Source organism: Rhinopithecus bieti, unplaced genomic scaffold (genome assembly GCF_001698545.2).
Source record: "Rhinopithecus bieti isolate Rb0 unplaced genomic scaffold, ASM169854v2 scaffold_10657, whole genome shotgun sequence".
NCBI classification, from domain to species: Eukaryota; Metazoa; Chordata; class Mammalia; order Primates; family Cercopithecidae; genus Rhinopithecus; species Rhinopithecus bieti.
Genome location: NW_016806691.1, coordinates 964,979 through 977,125, shown reverse-complemented (window position 1 = coordinate 977,125; position 12,147 = coordinate 964,979). Strand labels below are relative to the sequence as shown.

The 12,147-nt window shown below is 37.3% G+C and overlaps 1 protein-coding gene across 5 annotated transcripts in view; it reads left to right on the top strand.

Annotated features, from left to right (window-relative positions):
* ERMP1 (endoplasmic reticulum metallopeptidase 1) overlaps positions 1-12,147 on the top strand; it is an 86,169-nt gene that overhangs the window by 38,720 nt on the left and 35,302 nt on the right. For all 5 annotated transcript variants that reach the window (XR_001886635.1, XM_017877442.1, XM_017877440.1 and 2 more), the window contains 2 exons: positions 2,069-2,271; positions 3,135-3,250. Coding sequence is in view for 4 of the 5 variants with exons in the window: in XM_017877442.1 (XP_017732931.1) it covers positions 2,069-2,271; positions 3,135-3,250 (319 nt within the window). In the remaining variant the exon portion in view is untranslated. The remainder of the gene's footprint in view (positions 1-2,068; positions 2,272-3,134; positions 3,251-12,147) is intronic.

Here is a 12,147-nt window from a genome sequence, read left to right as displayed (position 1 = left end):
CAACTGACTTTTCTGCTGTTGACCTGTTTAGTCATACTCACCCTTTTTGTGTGTAAGGCAGTGAGGAGAAGACTGTCTGTCAAGAGGCATTCTTATCAGCTAGACATATATCTCCCAGGAGACTGAATTGGAAATGTTTGCTTGTTTTTATTACTATTCAAATTATAAAACCGCATCTAATTGGAAAAACAAGAGCAAATATGTATTATGGAATAATGAGTTTTAGAAATATAGATAGTAAAAATGTATACAGGTTGAGTAAAGTCTAAACTATCAACTGGCAAAATACAATTGATATTTAGAAATGCTAGTAAAATTAAGTAACATTCAAAGTTATATGTGATAGTGAAACTATAACTTGGAAAGGGATTAATAAAATGAGTTTTAGGACTTACTTTTTTCTTTTTTTGAAATGGAGTCTTGGTCTGTTGCCCAGTTTGGAGTGCAGTGGAATGATCTTGGCTCACTGCAACCTCTGCCTTCTGGGTTCAAGTGATTCTCCTGCCTCAGACTTCCAGGTAGCTGGGATTATAGGCACCCGCCACCATGCCTGGCTAATTTTTGTATTTTTATTGGAGACAGGATTTCACCATGTTGGCCAGGCTGTTCTTGAATTCCTGACCTCAGGTGATCCACCCACCTCGGCCTCCCAACGTGCTTGGGATTACAGGTGTGAGCCACCACGCCTGGCCAGTTTGAAGACTTATTTTAGATCTCAGGTTATTCTTCAAATTTTTTAGGCCTGGTACTATAAAGCAGTAAGCCTCAATTCTAGTCATCTCTGTTAGAGATGGCTAAATTGTTAGCTTTTCTAAATTGTTTTTAAAAGTTTTCATACTACACATGCCTTATACTCATCCCTTTCTCGTGTTTGTGAACACATACTAATATATTGTGTATTTTGCATTCTTATGTGTATTTTATCCTAAGTGAAAGATCCTACTTCAAGATAACATATACCCTTAAGGGCAAGAGTCACATCTAACCTAGCCAAACAGAAATGCCAGAGGAATTATACCTAGATAATTATTCAAGGACTTAAAAAATTAAAAGTACTTGAACTTAGGAGATTTTGAAAAGGGGCCAGATAACACCTCCTTGTTATAGTCCTGAAGAACACTGTGATAAATTTTATGTGAGATTTTACAATTTGTAAAACCTTTAGTGAAGAACAGATTTTTTTTTTTTTTTTTTTAGGAGGTTCGGTGTGTTTTCATGATGTACTGTTTTATAATTATGTCAGTAATACTTAGGAAAAGCCGGATTTTATTTTAAAAGTCATTTTCTGATTTGTTTGGGGGTTCTCTTTCACTGTGCCAGAAGTTGGCAGACTTTTCCCGTAAAGGACAAGATAATATTTTGGACTTTGTCAGCAATACAGTCTGTTGCAGTGACTCTATTTTCCAGAGCGAAAGCAGCGGTAGAGTATACCCAAACAAATGAGTATGGCCATGTTCAAATAACGGTTCCTATATAAAAACAGTCAGTGGACAGTTTGCCCTGTTGGCTGCAGTTTGCCAGCCCCAGCCCCAGCCCCTGCCCTGTGCAGTGTTTTTTCTTTTCTTTTTCTCCTGATTGGTATTCTTCAGGCTGTTTTTTGCCGTGAAGAAAGTTATTTCAAATGGAGCATGGTGCCTTTTCATAGAATTCTGTTAGGCACAAGGCTGTCATCTAGTGGTGAGCTGCAATTGCCGCTTTTCTCTGCACGTGAATTAGCTTCATAAAACACTAAAAGGGAAATGAGTGTGTATGTATATATGTATTTGTTTTAAATCCTTATCTAAAAGGAGCTGTAACATTCACGTTTTTTAAGTCTGAAATAGTAAGTTTCAAAAAATTTTATAGGAAACCTAAATATACTTGGAAGATGCAATAAAACAATAATCTATATATCTATTTTCCAGTTTAAAAGAACCCTAGCAGTACCTTAGCAACCCTCAGTGTCTTACTCACTTGCTCCATATCCACATCATTTCTGGGTATTGCCATACTCCATTTTTGTAATTTGGGGTGGGAATGTGGGTGTACTAGTTGAAACAGTTTTTTCACTAGTCTTGTTTTTTTTCAGCATATGACTAGAACATTCCATGACTTGGAAGGAAATGCAGTTAAACGGGACTCTGGAATATGGATCAATGGGTTTGATTATACTGGAATGTCTCACATAACCCCTCACATTCCTGAGATCAATGATAGCATCCGAGCTCACTGTGAGGAGAATGCACCTCTTTGTGGTTTTCCTTGGTATCTTCCAGTGCACTTTCTGATCAGGTTGGTTCATTATTTTTCTGCTTAAGTTGGAGGTTAGTTTGTTCTCAAGTCTTGTCACCATATCAGTACTCTTATCATTTAAACTGTCATCCTTTAATATACAAGTTCAGTGCTGTTTGTACTATTTTTTCTATCATTATGAAACTTTTTTTTTTTTTAGTGGAATAAAGCACTCAAAAGAGTAGTTTTGCTTTTTCAAATTTAAAAAAACTTTTCTCTAGAGACCTGAGTAGTTAGAAAAGGTGGCCCTTCTAACTAATATGATAGCTTACTCAAAAACTGTGGCCGGGCACGGTGGCTCACACCTGTAATCCCAGCGTTTTGGGAGGCCAAGGAAGGTGGATCACCTGAGGTCAGGAGTTCAAGACCAGCCTGACAAACCTGGAGAAACCGTATCTCTACTAAAAATATAAAATTAGCCGGGCATGGTGGTGCATGCCTGTAATCCCAGCTACTTGGGAGGCTGAGACAGGGGAATTGCTTGAACCTAGGAGGTGGAGGTTACGGTGAGCTGATATTGTGCCATTGCACTCCAACCTGGGCAACAAAAGCAAAACTCTGTCTCTTAAAAAAAGAAAAAGTTTTCTCTGGGAAGATTTTGTAGCTTGGCAGTGAAGGACTAGATGAGAAGAAATAGGATGGGTGGTGGAATCAAGATCACCTAGGTTACTCCTTTATTCTTAACACTGGGAAGGTTTTATTACAAAATAACCTGAGTTTATTGGAGTTGACATTGCTTATCATGTCTATCAGTTTATTTTCGTACCCCAAAATGTGTTCATATATGCTGAACAGTTCTGTGAGTTACAGATAGCCATCAACTAATAAAGCACCCTAAATATTGAAGCTTCCTTTCCAAATAGGAAAAACTGGTATCTTCCTGCCCCAGAAGTTTCTCCAAGAAATCCTGCTCATTTCCGACTCATATCCAAAGAACAGACACCTTGGGATTCTATAAAGTTGACTTTCGAAGCAACAGGTAAGTCATATAAAGTTTTTTCTTCTCTCCTTTACTTCTTAAACTTGTTAACAAGTGGCATGTATGTTTTTCCCTCAGATATATCACAGGAACCAGCAACTTAGGAAAGAGCTTATGATGTTTCTAAAATCAATTGAAGCTGGTTATTACTTTTTTTTTTTTTTTGAGATGAAGTCTCGCTCTGTCGCCCAGGCTGGAGTGCAGTGGCACGATCTCGGCTCACAGCAGTCTCCGCCTCCTGGGTTCAAGTGATTCTCCTGCCTCAGCCTCCTGAGTATTTGGGATTACAGGTGTGTACCACCATGCCTGGCTAATTTTTGTATTTTTAGTAGAGACAGGGTTTCACCATGTTGGGCAGACTGGTCTTGAACTCCTGACCTCATGGTCTGCCTGCCTCGGCCTCCCAAAGTGCTGGTATTACAGGTATGAGCCACCACGCCCGGCTGAAGCTGGTTATGACTTCTTAACAAAAATTTAATAGGCCAGGCATGGTGGCTCATGCTTACTACTCAGGAGGCTGAGGTAGGAGGATTGCTTGAGTCCAGGAGTTCAAGACCAGTCAGGGCAACATAGTGACATCCCGTCTCTACAAAGTTAAAGAAAAAAATTAGCTGGGCTTGGTGGTGCATGCCTGTAGTCTCAGCTGCTTGAGAACTTGAGAGGCTGAGGTGGGAGAATCACTTGAGCCCAGGAGGTCAAGGCTGATAGCACGACTGCACTCCAACCTGGGTAACAGAGCAAGACCCTATCTCAAAATAAAATAAAATTATTAAAATATATATATTTAAGAATTTATTCTAAATTTATTTAATTAAAAACATTAAATATATTTAAAATATATTAAAACATTAAAAAAATTTTTTTAAATAAAAATTTATTTTTGGAGCAATGTTAGGTTTACAGAAAAATTGAGCAGAAATTATAGAGTTCTCATATCCTGCCCCTTNCTTGAGAGGCTGAGGTGGGAGAATCACTTGAGCCCAGGAGGTCAAGGCTGATAGCACGACTGCACTCCAACCTGGGTAACAGAGCAAGACCCTATCTCAAAAATAAAAATAAAAATTATTAAAAATATATATATTTAAGAATTTATTCTAAATTTATTTAATTAAAAACATTAAATATATTTAAAATATATTAAAACATTAAAAAAATTTTTTTAAATAAAATTTATTTTGGAGCAATGTTAGGTTTACAGAAAAATTGAGCAGAAATTATAGAGTTCTCATATCCTGCCCCTTGAGTTTCCCCTATTGTCTTGCATTAGTATGGTGCATTTGTTAAAACTGATTCGCCAGTTTTAACATTGATATATTAGTATTAATTGAAGTCTGTTGTTCCAACTCGGGTTCATTCTTTGTGTTGTATAGTTCTGTGGGTATTGAAAAATGTGTGATGCCATGTATCTACCATTACAGTATCATGCAGAATAGATTTACCATCTAGAAATGCCCTGTGCTTCATCTATCGCTCTTTTCTTCCCACTCTCCCTAGCAACCATTGGTCTTTTTATTATCTCTGTAGCTTTGCCTTTTCCAGATATTATATAGCTGGAATCATAGAGTATGTAGCCTTTTTAGATTGACTTCTTTCACTTACAAGTATGCATTGAAGGGATCCTCCATATCTTTTTGTGACTTGATAGGCCATTTCTTTTATTGCCGAATAATCCATTGTGTAGATGTACAGCAGTTATCCATATTTGAATAAGGCTGCTATAAACATTCCCGGGCAGGTTTTTGAACTCATTTGGGTAAATGCTTAGGAGTGTGATTGCTGGATTTTATATATGGTAAGCCTGTGTTTGGCTTTGTAAGAAACTGTCAAACTGTTCCATTGACTAATTTCTCTGTTCTTTTGCCCATACCACAACTGTCATGATCACCATAATTATACAGTAAGTTTTGAAGTTGGGTAATATCAGTCTTCCAACTGTTCTTCTCCAGTGTTGTGTTTTGTGTTTTGCCTTTCCATGTAAACTTTAAAATCAGTTTGTCAGTATTCACAAAATAACTTGTTGGGGTTCTGATTGGGATTGTATTGAGTCTATAGATCAAATTGGGAAGAAATGATATTTTAACAATAATGGCTTTTCCTATCCATGTTGGAATATCTCTCCATTTTTTTTATCTTGTTTGATTTCTTTCATCAGTTTTGTAGTTTTGCTTATATAATTCTTACATATATTTTGTTAGATTTATTTTTAAGTAGTTTATTTTTGTGGGTCCTAATGTATTAATAAATGGTATTGTTCATAACTGACTTTCATATTATTAACCTTGTATCCTGCAACCTTGCTGTAATCACTCATTAGATCTAGGAGGTTTTTTGTTTTTTGTTTTGGTTGATTCTTTTAAGATTTTCTTTTCTTTTTCTTTCTTTTTTTTTTTTTTTTGGTTGATTCTTGAAGATTTTCTTTTTTTTGAGATGGAATTTCATTCTGTCACCTAGGCTAGAGTGCAGTGGTGCGATCTTGGCTCACTGCAACCTCCGCCCCCAGGTTCAAGTGATTCTCCTGCCTCAGCCTCCCGAGTAGCTGGGATTATAGGCACATGCCACCACACCTGGCTAATTTTTGTATTTTTAGTAGAGACGGGGTTTCACCATGTTGGCCAGGCTGGTTGCAAACTCCTGACCTCGTGATCCGCCTGCCCCAGCCTCCCAAAGTGCTGGGATTACAGGTTTGAGCCACCACGCCCAGCCTATTCTTTAAGATTCTCTAAATAGACATCATCTTCAGACAGTTTTATTTCTTCCTTCCTGATATCTGTAATTTTTGTTTCCACTTCTTGACTTGTTACATTATCTGGGACTTCTAGTTTGATTTTGAAAAGGCGTCATGAGAGGGGACGTCTTTGCCTTGTTCCTGATCTGGGCAAGCTTCTAGTTTCTTACCACTGAGTATGTTGTTAGCTATACGTTTTCGGTACATGTTTTTTATGAGACTGAGGAAGTTCCCTCTATTCCTAGTTTACCAAGAGTTTTTATCATGAATGGGTCTTGGATTTTGTCAATTGCTTTTCCTGCATATATTGATATGGGCATGTGATTTTTCTTTCTTAGCCTTTTGATGTAATAGATGACATTAATTGATTTTCAAGTGTTGGACTGCTTTGCATACCTGAGATAAATCCCACTTAGTCATGGTGTATAAAATCTTTTATGCATTGTTGATTTGATTTACGAATATTTTGTTAAGGATTTTTGCATCTGTGCTCATGAGAGATACTGGTTTATAGTTTTCTTGTATTTGTTGTTGTCTAGCTTTGGTATTAGGATAATGCTGGACTCATAGAATGGGTTAAGAAGTATTCCCTCTGCTTCTGTCTTCTGAAAAGCTTTGTAGAGAATTAGTATAATTTCTTCCTTAAAAGTTTGGTAGAATTCACTCATGAACCCCTGTAGGCTTAGTAGGTTCTTTTTCTCTGTTGGAAGGTTATTAATTATTGATTCACTGTTTTATAGATATAGGCCTGTTCAGGTTGTCTTTTATGGTGTGAACTTTGGCAGATTGTGTCTTTTAAATAATTGGTTCATTTTATCTAGGTTATCAAATTTGTGGGAATATAATTTGTCTATAATATTCCTTAATTATCCTTTTAATGTTCATGCGATCTATAGTGATGTCCCCTCTTTCATTTCTGATATTAGTAATTTACATCTCTTTTTTTCTCTGCCTGGCTGAAGGCTTATCAATTTTATTGATCTTTTCTAAGAACTAGCTTTTGATTATAGTTGATTTTCTTTATTGTGTTCTGTTCTAGTTACTATTTCTTCTGTTTACTTTGGATTTAATTTGTTCTTTTTTAGTTTATTAAGGTGGAAGCTTAGATTATTGATTTTAAATCATCTTTTCTAATACATGCATTCATGGCTATAAGTTTCCTTCTAAGCACTGCTTATGTTCCATGCCACAAATTTTAAGTTGAATTTTCATTTTAATTTAGTTTCAAGTATTTAAAAATTTTTTCGTGAGACTTCTATTTTGACCCATTTGTTATGTAGAAGTGTGTTCTTTAATCTCCAAATAATTTGATTTTCCAGCTGTTTTTCTGATAATTGATTTCTAGTTTGATTTCATTGTGGTCTGGGAGCATACTTTGTATGAATTATATTCTAAATCTGTTAAGGTTTGCTTTATGATACAGGATGTGGTCTCTCTTGATGAATGTTCCATTTCAAGCAGTATGCTTGAAAATGTGCATACTGCTGTTGTTGGAAGAAGACTTTATGAATGTCACTTAGATCTAATCGATTGATGATGATCAGTTCAATTATATTTTTACTGATTTTCTGCCTACTGAATTTTTGACAGAGGGGTGTTAAAGTCTCTGACTGTAATTGTGAAATTGTCTTTCTCTTTCAGTTGTATGAGTTTGCCAACTATTTTGATACTTTATTGTTAGGTATATACAAATTAAAGATTGTTATGTCTTCTTAGAGAATTGACCCTTTATCATTATGTGTTGCCCCTCTTTATCCCTGCTAATTTTCCTTGCTTTAGAAGTCAGCTTTGTCTAAAATTAATACTGCTCTCCTACTTTCTTTTGAGTAATGTTAGCATGGTATAATGTTCTCCATCCATTGACTCTTAATCTATGTGTCTTCATAGTTAAAATGGGTTTTCTGTAGACAACACATAGTGGGGTCTTGTTTTTTGATCCACTGTGACACTCTGTCTTTTAATTTGTATGTTTAGACTTTGACATTCAAAGTGATTATTAATATAGTTGAATTAGTAGCTACCATATTCATGAACTATTTTCTATTTGTTGCCCTTGTTCTTTGTTCTTGTTTTGTCTTCCACTCTTTTCTTCCTTTAGTAGTTTTAATTGGACATTTTATATGATTTGGTTTTCTCTCCCTTCTTAGCATGTCAGTTATACTACTTTTTTTTTTAACCTTTTTTTAGTGGCTGCCCTGTCGTTTGCAATACACATTTACAACTATGCAAGCCCACTTTTGAATAATACTGTTTTGCATCACAGGGAGTATGAATAACTTAAAATAACAAAATAATCCTAATTTCTCCGTCCCATCTCTTGTAACATTGCTAGCATTTATCTCACTTATACAGAAGTGCGTGTGCACATACACAGTATGTACACACAGTGCACACATAGAAGTATACATAACCACATACATTGTTGCTATTATTTTGAAAAACTGTTATCTGTTAGATCAATTAAGAATAGGAAAAATGAGTTTTTATTTTACCTCATTCCCTCTCTAGTGTGCTTTCTTTTGTTATATGTAAATCTGAGTTTCTGACCTATATTATACTTGCCTTCTCAGGTTTAATTGAGCATTGTGTATTGTTCTTTTTTTAATATTCTTACCATAACAATTATACTTATTTTAGTGGTTGCTATGGAGCTTGCAGTAAGTCTGCTTTCAGATAACACTGTACTGCCTCATGGTAGTGCAGATACCTTATAACATAATATTCCCAATTCATTCCTCCCTGGGATTCTATAAAGTTGACCTTTTAAACAATAGGTAAGTCATATGACCATCTTTTTTTCCTGCTGCTTCACTTCTTAAACCTTTTAATAAGTTGCATGTGGTTTTTCTTACCCTAAAGTTTAAGTGTTAAATTGGCCAGCAATTTAGGAGCCGTATATTGTTTCTCAAAGAAGTTGAGACTGGTTATGATTTTTAAGAAGATTTACTGAAAAACTTTTAGTGTCAGATATTGGTTCATTGTCAGATCCAGTAGCATTTGGCCTGGCATTATGACTTTATCTTTTTTGGTACATTTTATTCCCTTTTCCATCTTTAAAACTAGTAGTTAGGCCTTCCAGCTTCTTACGTTTTGGCCTGTAAAACTTCTTTCTAAGATATTCTTTATGGTGCTGCCAGTTAAATCTTTCACATATCGATTTCATTGTGTCACTTCCCTATTAAAAAACTTTTAATGGATTTCCTATTGCCTGGAGAGTAAGTTCAAATTACTTGGCAAAACATGTTAGGTCTTCAGTAGGTCTTCTGGACTTTCTGTATATTTCAGGATTTTTTTCAGTACTCCCCTTGCACTGCATAGCCATATCCAACCCTTATTTGTGCCCAATACACACTCTTCTGGTATGAGTGATACTCTCTTGATACTACCTCCTACCCATACTCTACCCTTCTCTTGGCAAAATATGAAGATTTCTCTGCCCTCCTCTCCCATCATTTCCAATTAAGTGAGCAACTGCCATCCTTCCACTTCTTCCTCCCTTTGTGTATATCTGTTGTAACACTGACCATCTTGTATCACGATTATGTAGTTTATGTCTTTGTTTTCCTTTAGAATTAAAGGGAGGCAGACATGAATGAGTTTTCATTTATCTCTGTATTCTTGGCATCCAGTATAATCACTGGCACTTGATGGGTTCTCAAGACATGTGTTGAATTGTTAAATTTAGCAATTGTTTTTCTTTTAAAGCAGTCTGCTTGGGCTTAGGAGACAGATGCTTGAGAAAGGAGGAGGAGAAATTTCAAGACATACAACAGTTTCTCATCTTCAAAAGCTGTAAAGAGTTTGCTTGTGAGCTGTTTTAAAAAGTGAGCAAACCAGGATGGTCTCTCCCTTTTAATGTCTTTTGGGAAGTTATTTTGTGTGTCAACTTGGGTAGACCACAGCACCCAGATATTTGGTCAAATGCCATTCTAGATGTTTCTCTGAAAATATTTTCTGGGTAAGATTAACATGCAAATCAGTGGACTTCGAGTAAAGCAGATTGCCCTCTATAATGCAAGTGAGCCTCATCCCGTCAGTGAAGGCCTTAAGGAGAAGACTGACCTTCCCCAAGGAGAGGGAATGGGGAATTCTGTTAGTAGACTGCCTTCAGTCTCATACTGCGACTTTTTCCTTCAGCCTGCCTGCCTATCCTTCAAATTTTGGACTTGCCAGCCTCAACAATCATGTAAGCCAGTTCCTTAAAATAAATCCCAATCAATCTCTCTCTCTCTCTCTGTCTCTCTCTCATGTCTCTGTACATATCCTGTTGGTTTCTCTGGAGAATGCTAATATAAGAAGTTCACTTCAGCTGTTCCTGTAACTGTTCACTCTATACTTTTTTTTTCTGAGTACTCTTCCCCTGATAGAAGTTGTTTGGGACTTCCATAAGTGAAAAATATTTTTAAATATAACTTTTCCCTTTGCCTACTTTATTTTTTTAAGGCCTAATTTACATACAATGAAATGTAAAGATCTTATACAGTTCAGTTAGTTTTGGTAAAAGCAGATATATACCCATGTAACCCTCATCTCTTATGAAGATATAAAACATTTCCATCACCCCCCAAAGCTCCTTTATGATGTTTTTAGTCAGTCTCCAGAAGCAACCACTCTGATTTGTACATTCACAGATTAGTTTGGCCTTTTCTTGAATTTCATGTAAATGGAATCATCCAGTATAGTCAGCTCTCTGGGTCTGTGGATTCCATATCCAGAGATTCCACCAGCTGTGGATTGAAAATATTCATAAAAACTCCAGATAATAACAGTACAACAGGCCGGGCACAGTGGCTCACACCTGCAATTCCAGCACTTCAGGAGGCAAAGGTGGGCCCACTTGAGGTCAGGAGTTCGAGACCAGCTTGGCCAACATGGTGAAACCCCGTCTCTACTAAAAATACAAAAATTAGCTGGGCGTGGTGGTGGGCACCTGTAATCCCAGCTACCTAGGAGACTGAGGCGGAGGTTGCAGTGAGCCGAGATCATGCCACTGCACGCCAGCCCGGGTGACTCTGTCTCAAAAAAAACAAAAACAAAAACAAAAAAACCAAAATAATACAATAAAAAAGCAATGTGGTGTAGCAACTATTTACATTGTGTTAGGTATTATACGTAATCGTGAGGCACTTTAAAATATAGGGGAGGATATGTGTAGGTCATATACAAATACTGTGCCTTTTTGTATAAAGGACTTCAATATACATAGATTGGTTTCTATAGTGGGTCCTGGAACCAGTTCCCCACAGATACCAAGGGATGACTGTCTGTAGTGTTCTGGGTTATTAAGCAGAAGGTGTTTGGGATTTAGCTATGTTGTTTAGAGTATCAGCACTTCGTTGCCTTCTGTTGCTGAGTAGTAGTAACTGTATGAAGATACCGTGGTTTATCGTTCTACTGCTGATGGACGCTTGGGCTGTTTCCAGTTGCTGTTAGTTGTTTTTCATCTCATCATTTCTAATGGATGTTTAGTAGTATCTCTTGCATTTCTTTGAAAATTAATGGTGTAGAACACTTTTTCAAGTGCTTATTGGCTATTCATTTGTCTTGCTTTGTTTCTTCATGTCTTTCCCCGGACTTTTGTTTTTTTTGAAAGGGGTTCTCCCTCTGTTGTCCAGGCTGGAGTGCAGTGTCAATTATGGCTAGCTTTAGTCTTGACCTCTCAGGCTCATCCCACCTCGGCCCCCAAGTAGCTGGGACCACAGGTGTGCACCACCATGTTGATAATTTTTTGAAGTATTTTGTAGAGACAGGATCCCACAGTGTTGCCCAGGCTGGTCTCAAACTCCCTGGGCTCAAGCTATCCTCTCGCCTTTGCCTCCCAGAGTGCTGGGATTACCAGCATGAACCACTGCACCCAGCTCTTTTCCCTTTTTAAAAAGTCATGGGCCGGGCATGGTGGCTCATGTCTGCAATCCCAGCACTTTGGGCAGCTGAGACAGGCAGATCACTTGAGGTCAGGAGTTCGAGACCAACCTGGCCAACATGGTGAAACCTCATCTCTACCAAAAATATAAAAAATTAGCTGGGTGTATTGGTGTGCATCTGTAAGCCCAGCTACTTGGGAGGCTGAGGCAGGAGAATCGCTTGAACCCGCGAGGCAGAGGTTGCAGTGAGCCAAGATTGTGCCACTGCACTCCAGCCTGGGCGACAGAGTGAGACTCTGTCTCAAAAA